The 11,949-nt window shown below is 43.8% G+C and overlaps 1 protein-coding gene across 1 annotated transcript; it reads left to right on the top strand.

The window, feature by feature from the left end:
- The first annotated feature begins 660 nt into the window (after window positions 1-660).
- LOC136481032 (uncharacterized) lies at window positions 661-2,041 on the top strand. Its single transcript, XM_066478418.1, has 2 exons — window positions 661-961; window positions 1,320-2,041. Exons 1-2 carry the CDS (start codon window positions 661-663, stop codon window positions 2,039-2,041), a joined length of 1,023 nt encoding a protein of 340 aa, XP_066334515.1.
- Window positions 2,042-11,949: the final 9,908 nt, after the last annotated feature.

Consider the following 11,949-nt stretch of genomic DNA (forward strand, 5'->3'; position numbering starts at 1 on the left):
GCTCTAAACTTTTTTGTCCTCCATGTCACTACCGTTAGATTTTGCACTAACAGTGACAAATTGCAGGTGTGAAAAGTCAAAAATATTCTTAGGCCTAAATATGTCAATAATTTTTTTAGCATCTTAACGACTTCAAATAAAAAGACTCAAAACTAGAAAGATGTAGATTTCGTCGAGATCTACAATTTCTATATAAAAAATATTTTCATTTAATTTCATACAAAAAAATATGATTTGATATGATTAATATGTATTAGAAAAAACATATATTTTTTGTACGAAATTAAAAAAAGATAATTTATATAAGAAAATTATAAATCTCAACGAGATCTACAGCTTTATAGTTTTGAGTTTTTCCATTTCAAGTCGTTAAGATGCTCAAAAAAAGATTAATGATATATTTAGATCTAAGGGTATTTTTGACTTATCACACCTGCAGTTTGACACCGTTGGTGCCAAATATGACGGAAGTGGCGTGGAGAATAAAAAAGGAGCAGTGGCGCTGAAGTGTGACAAACTCTTTTAGTGGCGCGAGGGACTTGCGATCTTTTATAATGGCTAACAGGTAAAAGGTTTTTTTTTTTGTCTCCAGGCAGAGTAGTATATAAAAGGGATGGGAGCGTATCCTAGAGCACAGAAGCCCATACAGTTCCTACTCCCATGGCGAGGATTCTACATCGGGCGCTGCTAGTGGTGGCGGCGATGTCGATTGCGCTGGCTTGCCTCGTGGCCTCATCGCCGGCACCAGCGCCGCCGCCGCCGACGCTGCCGGTGCCCAAGCATCCCAGGCCTCGTCAGCTACGTGGGAAATTTGGCATATTCATCACCATCAACATCCATTTTAAGCGCGACTACAAGGTCTCGTGCAAAGAGAAAGGCGGCCCGGACTGCTACGTCGGCTGCCCCAAGGAATGCCCTTACAAATGCATCGCCTCCTGCACCCACTGCCGCAGCTTTTGCAGTACGTTTGTTACATATATAAATCTAACATGACAATGAATTTGGTATATATGTATGTGTATACACACACAAAACTAATTAGATCTCTCTCTATTTTAAATTATAAGTCATTTGGCTGGTTAGATATAGAACATTATTCTACCTCAGGCTGTGTATATGTATATATATAAAGTCTAGATACATAGTTTGTATTGCGTGTGAAAAAAAAGCTAGAATGACTTTAGTTTGGAAGAGAGGGAGTACTGTATATTATGGAAAAGCAGAATGCATGCGTATGTGCATGCATGGACACATGATACAACGAGACCAGAATGCACGCACACTTGCACGAACTCACATGCGTCGTGTGTTGTATGTAGTGTGTGACTTCTTCCCCGGCACCTCATGCGGCGACCCGCGCTTCACCGGCGGTGACGGCAACACCTTCTACTTCCACGGCCACAAGGACCAGAGCTTCTGCATCCTCTCCGACGCCGGCCTCCACATCAACGCGCACTTCATCGGCAACCACAACCCGGAGCTGAGGCGCGACTTCACGTGGGTGCAGGCGCTGGGCATCACGTTCGGCGGCGGCCACCGCCTCTACATCGGCGCCCGGAAGGCCGTGCGGTGGGACGAGGACGAGGACCACGTCGTGGTCGCCCTGGACGGCGAGCCCGTCGACGTCGCCGCGGTCAGGGACGCACGCTGGCTGTCCAGGACCCTACCGGGGCTGTCGGTCACGCGCACCGACGCCGCCGTCAACAGCGTCCTCGTCCAGCTCGATGGCGTGTTGGCCATCTCGGCCAACGCCGTGCCCGTCACCGACGAGGACGACAGGGTGCACAAGTACGACAGGACCGACAGGGACAGCCTGGTGCACCTCGACCTCGGTTTCCGGTTCCATAACCTCACCGTGGACGTCGACGGCGTGCTCGGGCAGACCTACGGCCCCAGATACGTGAGCAGGCTGGACATCGGCGCCAAGATGCCAGTCATGGGCGGCGCGCACAAGTACCTCTCGTCGGGCCTCTTCTCCACCGACTGCGCCGTCTCCAAGTTCCAGCACGGCGGCGGCGGCGTTACCGCATTTGTTTCTTAGTAATAAATATATCTTTATATATGTCTATCGGGCTGCTGCTTGGTGCTGATCGCATGCAGGGCAAGGAAATAATTATGTCAACGACTAGTGTCGACGAATACCCCGTATACGTCCCTCTGTAATACTTGGGTCGGAGTACCCGTGGATACAGTAGCAGTGCACAAATAAGTTTTAAGCCTGTCTGGACTTAGACCGCGAGGTTGTTTTTGGCCATCTCTAAGAAACTGTCATTTTTAGCTTCCTAATTAATTAACTCCAAGTTATTAACAGTTAAAGATGCAAAATTTGTCTCCATCCATTTTTTTTCGTTCACCTCTCTCTAACCACCTATATAGTGCAGAGTTTTTTCCGTTCTGTTTTTTTTACTTCACAAACTATACTCACGCCCTCTGTCTCTCATACGTGTCTCCGACACATGGCCCATACTCACACGAGCTAGAATAACCCACATCTAGCGATAATAAATAGGGAGTCCAATTCCAATACGTATTGGGTTGTGCCCTACGTATCTCGTATGTGACCAGAACTCATTGCACGTGCTCATATGAGTTAGAACAACTCGCATTTAACGATGCACCGATTGGGAAACCCCTTTAGTCCTGTTTTTCCAACCGGTGCTGTGAATCCAGGACTAAAGGCCCCTCCTTTAGTCCGGATCAGGGAACCGGGACTGAAAGGGATCCTTGTTGCCAACCGGGACTAATGGAGCCTCCGGCCCTTGCCTGGGGGCTGGCACGTTTAGTCCCGGTTAGTATTGCTAACCGGTACTAAAGGTACATTTTTTTCTTTTTCTTTCCTTTTTCTTTTATGGTTTCTTTTTAATTCAATTCTTTTTCATTTCAATTAGTTTTTCATATACGTATTCTATGCTACTAATATACGTTAATATGTATAAGTTTCCGTTCGAGCATTATATATGCATAAGAAAATGTATGAAACTATACATATGGTATGGAGTCCAATTCCTATACTTATTGTGTTCCCATAGGATGTCGGTACATTTATATAGTGAGGAAAACTCCCTATATCTACATCAACTAGTGATATGATACTAATTGATGTTATACATTCTATCTGTACTAATGGGCTTTAAACTTTGAAACCACCCCTCATTAAAATTAAAGCCTATTAGTACTATACTAATAGATCATGATCATGTTTTACTCATGGATTCAGTTCATAACAGGTATGATTGCCTCTTGGGCACATCACCAACAGCTTTAATTTGGGATTGTCTGAATTGTTAGGCTAGTCTCGATGGTGTAACAGAACCGCCTAAATTATACTGGCCCACGTACACCTGTCATTGTCGTAAAGACCTCTGACTGCTGTGCACGGGAACTGAATAATTCTGGTAGTCTGTCAGGTGTCCTCGGGGAACCCCGAATCATCCACCTTTCTCATCCGATCAGGATCATTACAGAAGACATTGCAGTATTACAACAGTTGATACAAAAATATTTCATCAGAGTTTAAAAAACGGAAGTATTACAAACCATAAGTTTACAAACCATTTATTCAAGCCTTACAAACCATAAGTTTTTACCTTCTCATACTAAGTACGATGGCATGACTAACATAATCTTATTCAACATATAGATATCATTCTGCCCAAGGATGAGAGTATAACACATCTACTGCTGGCTTTCATCTTCAAGAACCGACATATAATAGGGATAAAAGCCTATTGGCTGCTGGGGTTCACCTGCAACAGGGGTTAACAAACCCTGAGTACTTGAGGGTACTCAACAAGACTTACCCGACTAAAAGAAAATACTCCAAGGGAATGCAGGCTTAAGGGATACAAAAGGGTTTAGTAAGAATCAAGAATAACTTTTGCATAAAAGCTTACTACTTGTGAATCCTTACAATCCATATTTTAACTCAACATTAATTCATTGATACTATCCAATTTGCGCCTAATCTAAATTAATCACTTCATTAAACATCTCATCTTGTGATCATAAGTAACCATAGTTTCATTGATTAACTATGATGTAGAGCAGAGAATCGAGTCTCCTTCTCCGAGAAGCAACGACGATTCGAATCGATTAAACCTAGCTGAGGATTCCCAACCACACGACATATGCAGGTCTCGGACCTACATATATCAACCTTTCGCTTGGATCCTTCAAAACATGAACCGGTCAGCGCTACCCAAGAGCATAGTACTCCACCGCCCTACGTCGTCCCGGACGTTATCGCAGGGTGGGTACATGCTACTCCCGCCATCTCCCACTCCCAGTGCGCGGTTATCTTTTCCTGTAATGGAATAGCCGAGGTATTTGGCTTACCGGAGTATGTGGTCACTACTGCAAAGTCTTGACTCACACAGGTCCACAACGAACAGTCCTCAATCGACACAGACAGAGCACTACACCGGCTCATTTCACGATGCAAGCCACTCACCCGGTCTCAACTTTAATATTAAATCCATATTTCATTACTTGTTCATGAATAAAGTACCATCTCAAAAGGTAAAGTCATCATCCGACTCTTTATAGTTAAGCAAGGCTAAGCATCAACTAACCTACTACTACTAAAGGGTACCAAGGAAAGGAATTGGAAAACTAAGGTAAGTTATGCAGCAATTGGTATTCAACCAATTCCTATTTACTTAATGCACATATTACAGGACTCAAGTGATAAAAGTATTTGTAAACAACAAGGAAAGGTTGTATGCTCTGGGGCTTGCTTTGGTTAGCAGAGTAGTGAGGTTCTTCTGAAGAACCTCGGATGTCCAACCCTTCCTCTGGAACTTGATCAACGGTCACTTCCTCACTTTTGTTCTCTACACGTAATAAAGGATGCATGCTTAACATGATGAAGTGCTAAACATGATGCATGCAAAATGCATACAAGTGCATGAATGAACTCAAACAAGATTAACAAACTTGAGTACAACTTTCCTTCACGGTACAGTTGCATCACCAGGGTTCATTAAACAATGTTTAATTTATCTCACAAAGCAAGTCATTATTTGTTATTAGAAAGATATTAATCTTTCAAGGAACAACAGATGTTTTGGTGTTCCAATTACTTTAGCCAACATTTAAAAGTCACCAAAACATTTATCCATTTTCTAATTCATTTAAGTATTTATTTAAACATAAAAAACATTTAAACACACTTAAATTAATTAGGCAAGTTAGAAATATCAAAATAACACAAAACGTTTTGTGGAGACAGGTATTAGCACATGACATTTACACAAAAAAATTTATGATTAAAGGATTATTATTTTGGCCTACAAAAATCATACAAATAGCATTTTTCTATTAAAAGATTGAATTTTTAAGCATATCAAAATTACTGAAAATGGCTGACTCATATTTTTCATGGATAGAGTACTTCATAAAAAAGCTACACAAAAATTCTCAAAATTTGATCACACTTCTATAATTATTTATGAATTAAACAATAATCAGCATTGTTAATCATTTTCAGGAAAACGAAAAGGGTAAAAATTCCTTTTTCACCCCCACTCAGCCAGCCACACTGACTGACAGGAGGGGCCCGGGTTAGCGCACAGTGTGCCCGCGCGTGACCGCGGGTGCACGGCCTTTGACCGGCGGGTACTCGCCGTCGGCGAGCTCTCCGGTGACAATATCGGTCCCTACTGACTCTCCGTAACCTCCCGCACACGCTCAGGGTATTGGTTGAACGAATAAGGACTCGGAGCGAGCTCGCCCGCGACCATGGCGGCACGGCGGCACAGAGCGCGGCGGCGCGGCAGCGGTCTGGCTGCTGCGGCCCCTAATCGGACTATATAGGGTTTGGGATAGCTCGGAGAGTGTCACCCCAACACATTCGGCTTGGCGGTAGAAGCGAAGACGGAGCAGAGAACCTTGCCGGCGTAAGGGGTGGAAACGGCGGCGCGAACCGGCGAACACAGCGGCGTCCCGGCATGTCTGGAGATGTACAATTAAAACGGGTAAGCCGATGATGACCAAGGAATCAAGGTGAAGCGAGAACATTATATGGAAAAGGGAGAGATGCGCCACAGAGGGCTGACCACGGTGAGGGCGCTTACGGCGGCGCTGCGGACTGCTGCGAGGAAGATGGCGGCGTCCGGCCGACTTCAGTGGAATCGGAAGGCGCTAGCGGTTCAAAGAGACGCGCAAGGATGTGGCTAATCCTCTGCCGAGAGCAATTGGGCGGAGGTGGCGCGGCCACGGCGAATTGCGTCAGCGAAGAGAAGCGTCCGGTGATGAATGGAGAAGAAAAGAAGAACACAGCAGCCGGCGCGGATTAGAACGGGTGCGCGCGCAACGCTTCGGGGCCTGCCAGCTGCAACGCCAGCTCGGCCACGCGGACGGACGCGCGTCCAGGAAAGAGAAGCAGCGTGGAGGCCGCGAAATGGTGCACGGCGACGTCGAGGGGCAGGCAAGTTGCTGCTGCCGGCGATGTCACTGTAGCAGACTGACAGAGCATCTTAACCCTCCTCATTCTCCCAAAACCAAACAGAAACTCGAAAAACTTCCTTACCAACAATTGTTCATATTGATGAGATCTCCAACTTTTATTTAAGGATCAAGCTCTAATTCTTACTGGTTTGAAAGATATTAAATTTTGAAAACATAAAGCCCAAACTGAAAACTGAATTCAGTTTCAGAGTTCAAAAACAGATGTGACTAGCTATGTTTAGGTAATTAATTAGTTATTAAACATAGATGAAACACTTCAACCAATAGCACATTATCAAAGTTTAAGCTTCATACCAATTCATAGAACCAAATTTGGCAAACTTTTATTTATGAAAATTCATTTATTAATTCTCTCAAAACTGAACTTCAGAACTGTTGCATCAGGGACTTAGTCAAAAATGGCTAAGTATGGAATTCAGTATTGAATTAAACCTTTGAGCTCAAATTTAACATGTTTGATTTAAAAACATTTCACCACTTTGCTTCTATATTCAAGAGCATACTTTAAACAACAAAGTTTATATCGACAAAATTTTAATTGTTTAAGCAACTTTTTCACCATAAATTCCTAAAAATCCTTAATCAACATTATTGATAACATTTCATGTATCACATAAAGCACATCATAAACAACATTTATATGCTATAAATTAAACATGAAATGCATGTCTGACTCAATGATTGATAATTATGCTTGATGATGACATGATCAAAATTTTAATTACTTTTTAACATCTAGGATGTTACAGATGGGGAGTTTCATGGCGTTGTTTCCAAGACTGGTATGTCATATAGAATGAAATGAAACATGGATGAAACACTCAATCTTAACGAAAAGTTTCCTTCTATGGTTTCATAGAAATTTAATTGCATGACTCATAGAGAGTTGGTAATCGTGCCAAAGAGTTTCATCCCCTTGAAACTCACCTGTTCTCTCTTTTTCTTAAAAACATTGCCACATCATCAAAAGTGCTTATGTAGTAGCTTATTGAATATAAATGGAACTATAATGAAACTCTACCGGCTTTGTAAATGCTCATACAATTTTCAGAGGCAGACACCAAGGCAGGCCATCTCTGGAAAATGAAGGTCCAGTGTGTCCAAAAATCAGCCCAGCCCAATAAGCATTTACGGAGGTGGCATCTAAATAGCCCGCCTCTCGAAAACATAGTTCTAGCCGTCTCCCAAAATTAGCCCAGCCCAGTCGACTGCTTTTGTTCCCTCTTATGCTCACTGGCAGTTGAAAGGTTGTAGAGCTCTAAAAGTTATGTAACTCCATAATTGACAACTTTTTCATCTGTATGCAAGGAAAATTAAGTTTGAATTTCTCATATTGCAAATTCAAAATTTTCAAACGACCTTGGATGAAGAAACGACACAGACTAAAGTTGTAGATCTCCAAAAGTTGTACAACTTTGTAGTTGAAAATATTTTCATTTGAACACTCTGCAGTGTTTTTGGTAACAATGTAGTCTATATGAATGCTCGGAAGAATGTGAACGTTGTGATCCTAAGTTCGAATTTAAAAACATCTGGTGATATCTATGACGTGTTCAGGTCCACCTATTTAGCATCAATGTTGAAATTGGCATGACAACTAAGGGGCCATTTTGTAGAGATTCTCTACTGGCTCCAGGAGCTATTTTGCAGCTCCGTCCGCCAAACGCCTCAATGGCTCCCGATGAGGAGCTCCTAAAATCACGCTGAGACAAGCGGGAGAGAGAAAAGGAGCCAAAAATACTAGCTTCCACCGGCTTCGCCTCGCACTAGGATGGAGGAGATGCGATGCGTACGTGGCCAGCCGAGCAGATAAGGTTTGGAAAGAAAAGAAGAAAAAGGAAAAAAATAAGAAAAAGGATATTATGGATATTTCGTCCTTTTAGACTATTATAGATGAAGCTGTTTTGCTAAATGGTAAAAAAATAGCTTCAGAATTTGCTCCAAAGATAAAGCGAGAACTAAAACTGTTTTGGCTGGAACAGCTCTACCGAACGGGCCCTCCCGAATGCTGGTTGTTATTATTGGATACACCGACAGATGGATAGGCACAGGCTGATCCCATTCATTGATTACACACATGCACGCATGCAGTTTGTATATAGTATCTATCTATCTATCAGTCACACAGGACGGGCAACGACGCTATTATTTATTTATTTATTTATATATACTTCGGAGGGCGTTGATTCAGTACTGTGCAGCAGCACTCCTTCGGCTCCAGCAGCAGGTGATCCTTGCAATCTCGTCTGAAATTCCAACTGCCCATTGAGGATGCATGCCTTGGATCTGCATGATTCTTGGCACAAATACCATTTTTTGTCGCAGTCATAATCCACGACGGTGCACTCCTCTCTACCCCACTCTGCACACGTACACACGCAATGCAATCAGCCAGCACGGATCAGATCGATCAGTTTGTTATATGTCTTCGCACGTACGTACGCACAAATGAGAATATATAAACACGTACGGCGAATCATCACAGTCAAAGCTCTAGTAGCTAGCCTGCAGTCGTTAATCAATTAACAAATAAATAATCTGGAGATTAATTAGATTGTTGCAGGGCAGCACAGCAGTATGTACTACTTGTAGAGGAGCTAGCTAGCTATACTTGCATGATTGTATTGTTGCTGGTACCTGCAGAGGTGGGCGAGAGGAGAGAGGACACGACCAGGAGAGCAACAAACATAGCTGTCGAGTGCACGGTGCTGCTTCTTGTGTCGTTGAGTGCCATGGCTAGTATGTAGTCGTACTCTGAGTACTCCCCGTCCCCGATGGAAGCTAGCTTATATATAGATAGAAGCAGGACCAAATTAATCAATCATGTGTAGTGCAGTTCATTAATTACATCTATCTATCAGCTACCTTATATCTATCTATCTATCTATCTATTCTGAAATAAAAGATATACTAAAAGTTTCACGACATATATTATGGGGTAAGACAAATGAGGCATGCAAAGTTACTTATGTGATTATCATATTTGTGTCGAGCATAGATATTAATGCTAGGTATGCTTATAAATGTTGACTTTTTAAATGGAATTGCAATGTTATTTATGGCAGAATCCATTATAATTTGGGATAAGTTAAGTTAGGAATGCTTGAATACTTTGTATTTTCGATGGAATATCTATCTATCTATCTATCTAGAGGAAGTCCTTCACAGCAGGTGTCACGGGCTTTTCGGGGGAAGAATGTGGGTTAAATCGGCCTCGCTGACTGTGAGAGATAGCAACCGGAGGAGGAGATTGGGGGAAGGATTGGAGAAGAAAACGCAGGAGGAAGAAGAAGAACAGTGTGATACGACAGATGAATGCTTCGTTTAGGAATAGAATTCTGTTATGACAAAAGCTATGCTCTCCTCCCTCTCGACTCCCTTTTTAACATTACAGAGGCAACGCCACTTGTATCGCACGCAGGCGCACTCAGCGTGCTCATTCGTCTCCAGTGAATCTTGGGTTCGCCTTCCTGTGCCGTTGCCCTTTGGGCCTTCCTCCTAGCTCAGCTTCCTCCACTTGATGCTGGGCTTCTTTAGATGTCGACGCAGCAGCCTGGGCGGGGAGGCTGCTGACACTGACCCCTTGGTCAGCCTCGATGCTTATGCTCCACTCCACTGCGTATCTCCGCAGTGCAGCCCTTGGAATTGTGTACATGCTGGCCGTGTGACAGAATTAGCGTCAACAATTCACATTAACAGATAAGACTTCCTAGCTAGAGGCGTGTGAGCCGCCCGCATTTAATTAGAAAGCTGATTTGGCCACCTCTGTAAACTCAAAGAGCCGTAATAGTGTAAGTTATAATGTTTCAAAACGGAATTTAACCAATGCTTGGTTAAGTACATTATGTGTTATTCCTTGGTTAAGTTCATTCATCGATCAGTGTCTACAAAAAAAAAAAAAGTCCAAAGATGATGATATAACGAGGCACACATGATTTTATATTTTTCACAAGAATTAAACAGGACGACACAACAACAAAGTGCATTAATTACTCAATCATGTTATACGTACGTACGTACGTACGTGCTTATTATTAGTACTAAAATGCACGGTCCAGGTATACGTATACATACATATATATACATATAATTACGTAATAACACACGTGGTCGACGTGGTACAACAAAGGACGAACGAGAGCATGGCAACTTGACCATTAACTAGCTAGCTAGGTTGTTCCAATTGCATGCTGTGTGCTGGTTTATTCGTAGCAGCAACTTTACTTATGTACTATCCATAGACGTCCTTGTGGCATCGTCGCCGATCTATCACGAGCCCGGTCGTCATCCTGCGGGCTAGATACCAAAGGAGAAAGGCCCGGCAACGAAACCGGTCAATCCGCCGATGCCACTGCTGAGCACTGCACGTCGTCGCCGAGGACCTGAACCGGCGCGCTGAGCGTGCCAGTGACGCCGGCCAGGGACACGCGTCGCATGCGGTCAACGTGGTGGTGACCACCACGCTGCACTGGTTGCCGCTGCTGTTGCGAATGACGCCCAGGCTGATCATATGAAGTCGCCGTTGACACCTGCCCTCACGTTGGCCCACACGGTAGTGCCGAAGGCCGAGACGACAGGCCCAGCTCTGCCCCTGCTCCGGCCTTGCTTCTCCTGGCCGGCCAATTTATTTAAATAAAATATTATGTACTCCTATAAAGAGTAAAAAAATTCACTTGAAAGAACAAAAGAAAAAATAGAGGAATGTTGAAGTCGTTGGGAAGGTCTTGGTGACGTACCTCGATATTACCAGGCTTCGACCGGGGCAGAGCCGGAATGCCGCACTGCAGCTGTAGGCTTAAGTTAGAGAACGACTCGCGTGACGTCCAGTGACGATACAAAACACCACATGGACACGTTGGCTATTATCTATATACTTCCTAGCGAACGGTGGTGCGGTCGCCACGTTGATCGAGCTGCCGGTGCTGCATGGTACTATATATGCCGAAGACGATATTCTGTATGGGATCGGCCAAACGCTTGCTGATTTTTAAGCGAGGTGATAGGTGAGGGTGCGTGCAATAGGATCTCGAGGTCAACGATGATCAAGCCGATCAGCGTGGGCCATGTTGGAGACACATGAGGGGTCCGAAATTTGTAACTCTCAAAATTCACTCCCTGAGCTTTGATAGGTGTGCCATGCGCATCCCTTGACTCCAGACTTTAAAATGCACATTCATGTCTGTAAACATGCTAACACTACTAGATGAGAAATAATTTTTAGACGCAAGAAAAAACCATTTACACATTCATGTCTGTAAACATGCTAACACTACCGGCTACCAAGGCCGTCGCGGCCTCTGCTGGCCGCGCCTCCTTCCAGCCATGCCTCCCTCCGCCGCGGGATCTGCGTGTGAAGAGGATGGGGAAGAAAGGTTGTCTCAATAACACGTGGGTCCCTCGTGTCATAGTATGCTAATATGGATTTGGGGGCCTTTATTTGGGTGCTGCAGCTGGAGTAGAATGAATTTGATTTAGGGGCTA

This window comes from Miscanthus floridulus, chromosome 9 (genome assembly GCF_019320115.1).
Source record: "Miscanthus floridulus cultivar M001 chromosome 9, ASM1932011v1, whole genome shotgun sequence".
In the NCBI taxonomy this organism is placed as follows: domain Eukaryota; kingdom Viridiplantae; phylum Streptophyta; class Magnoliopsida; order Poales; family Poaceae; genus Miscanthus; species Miscanthus floridulus.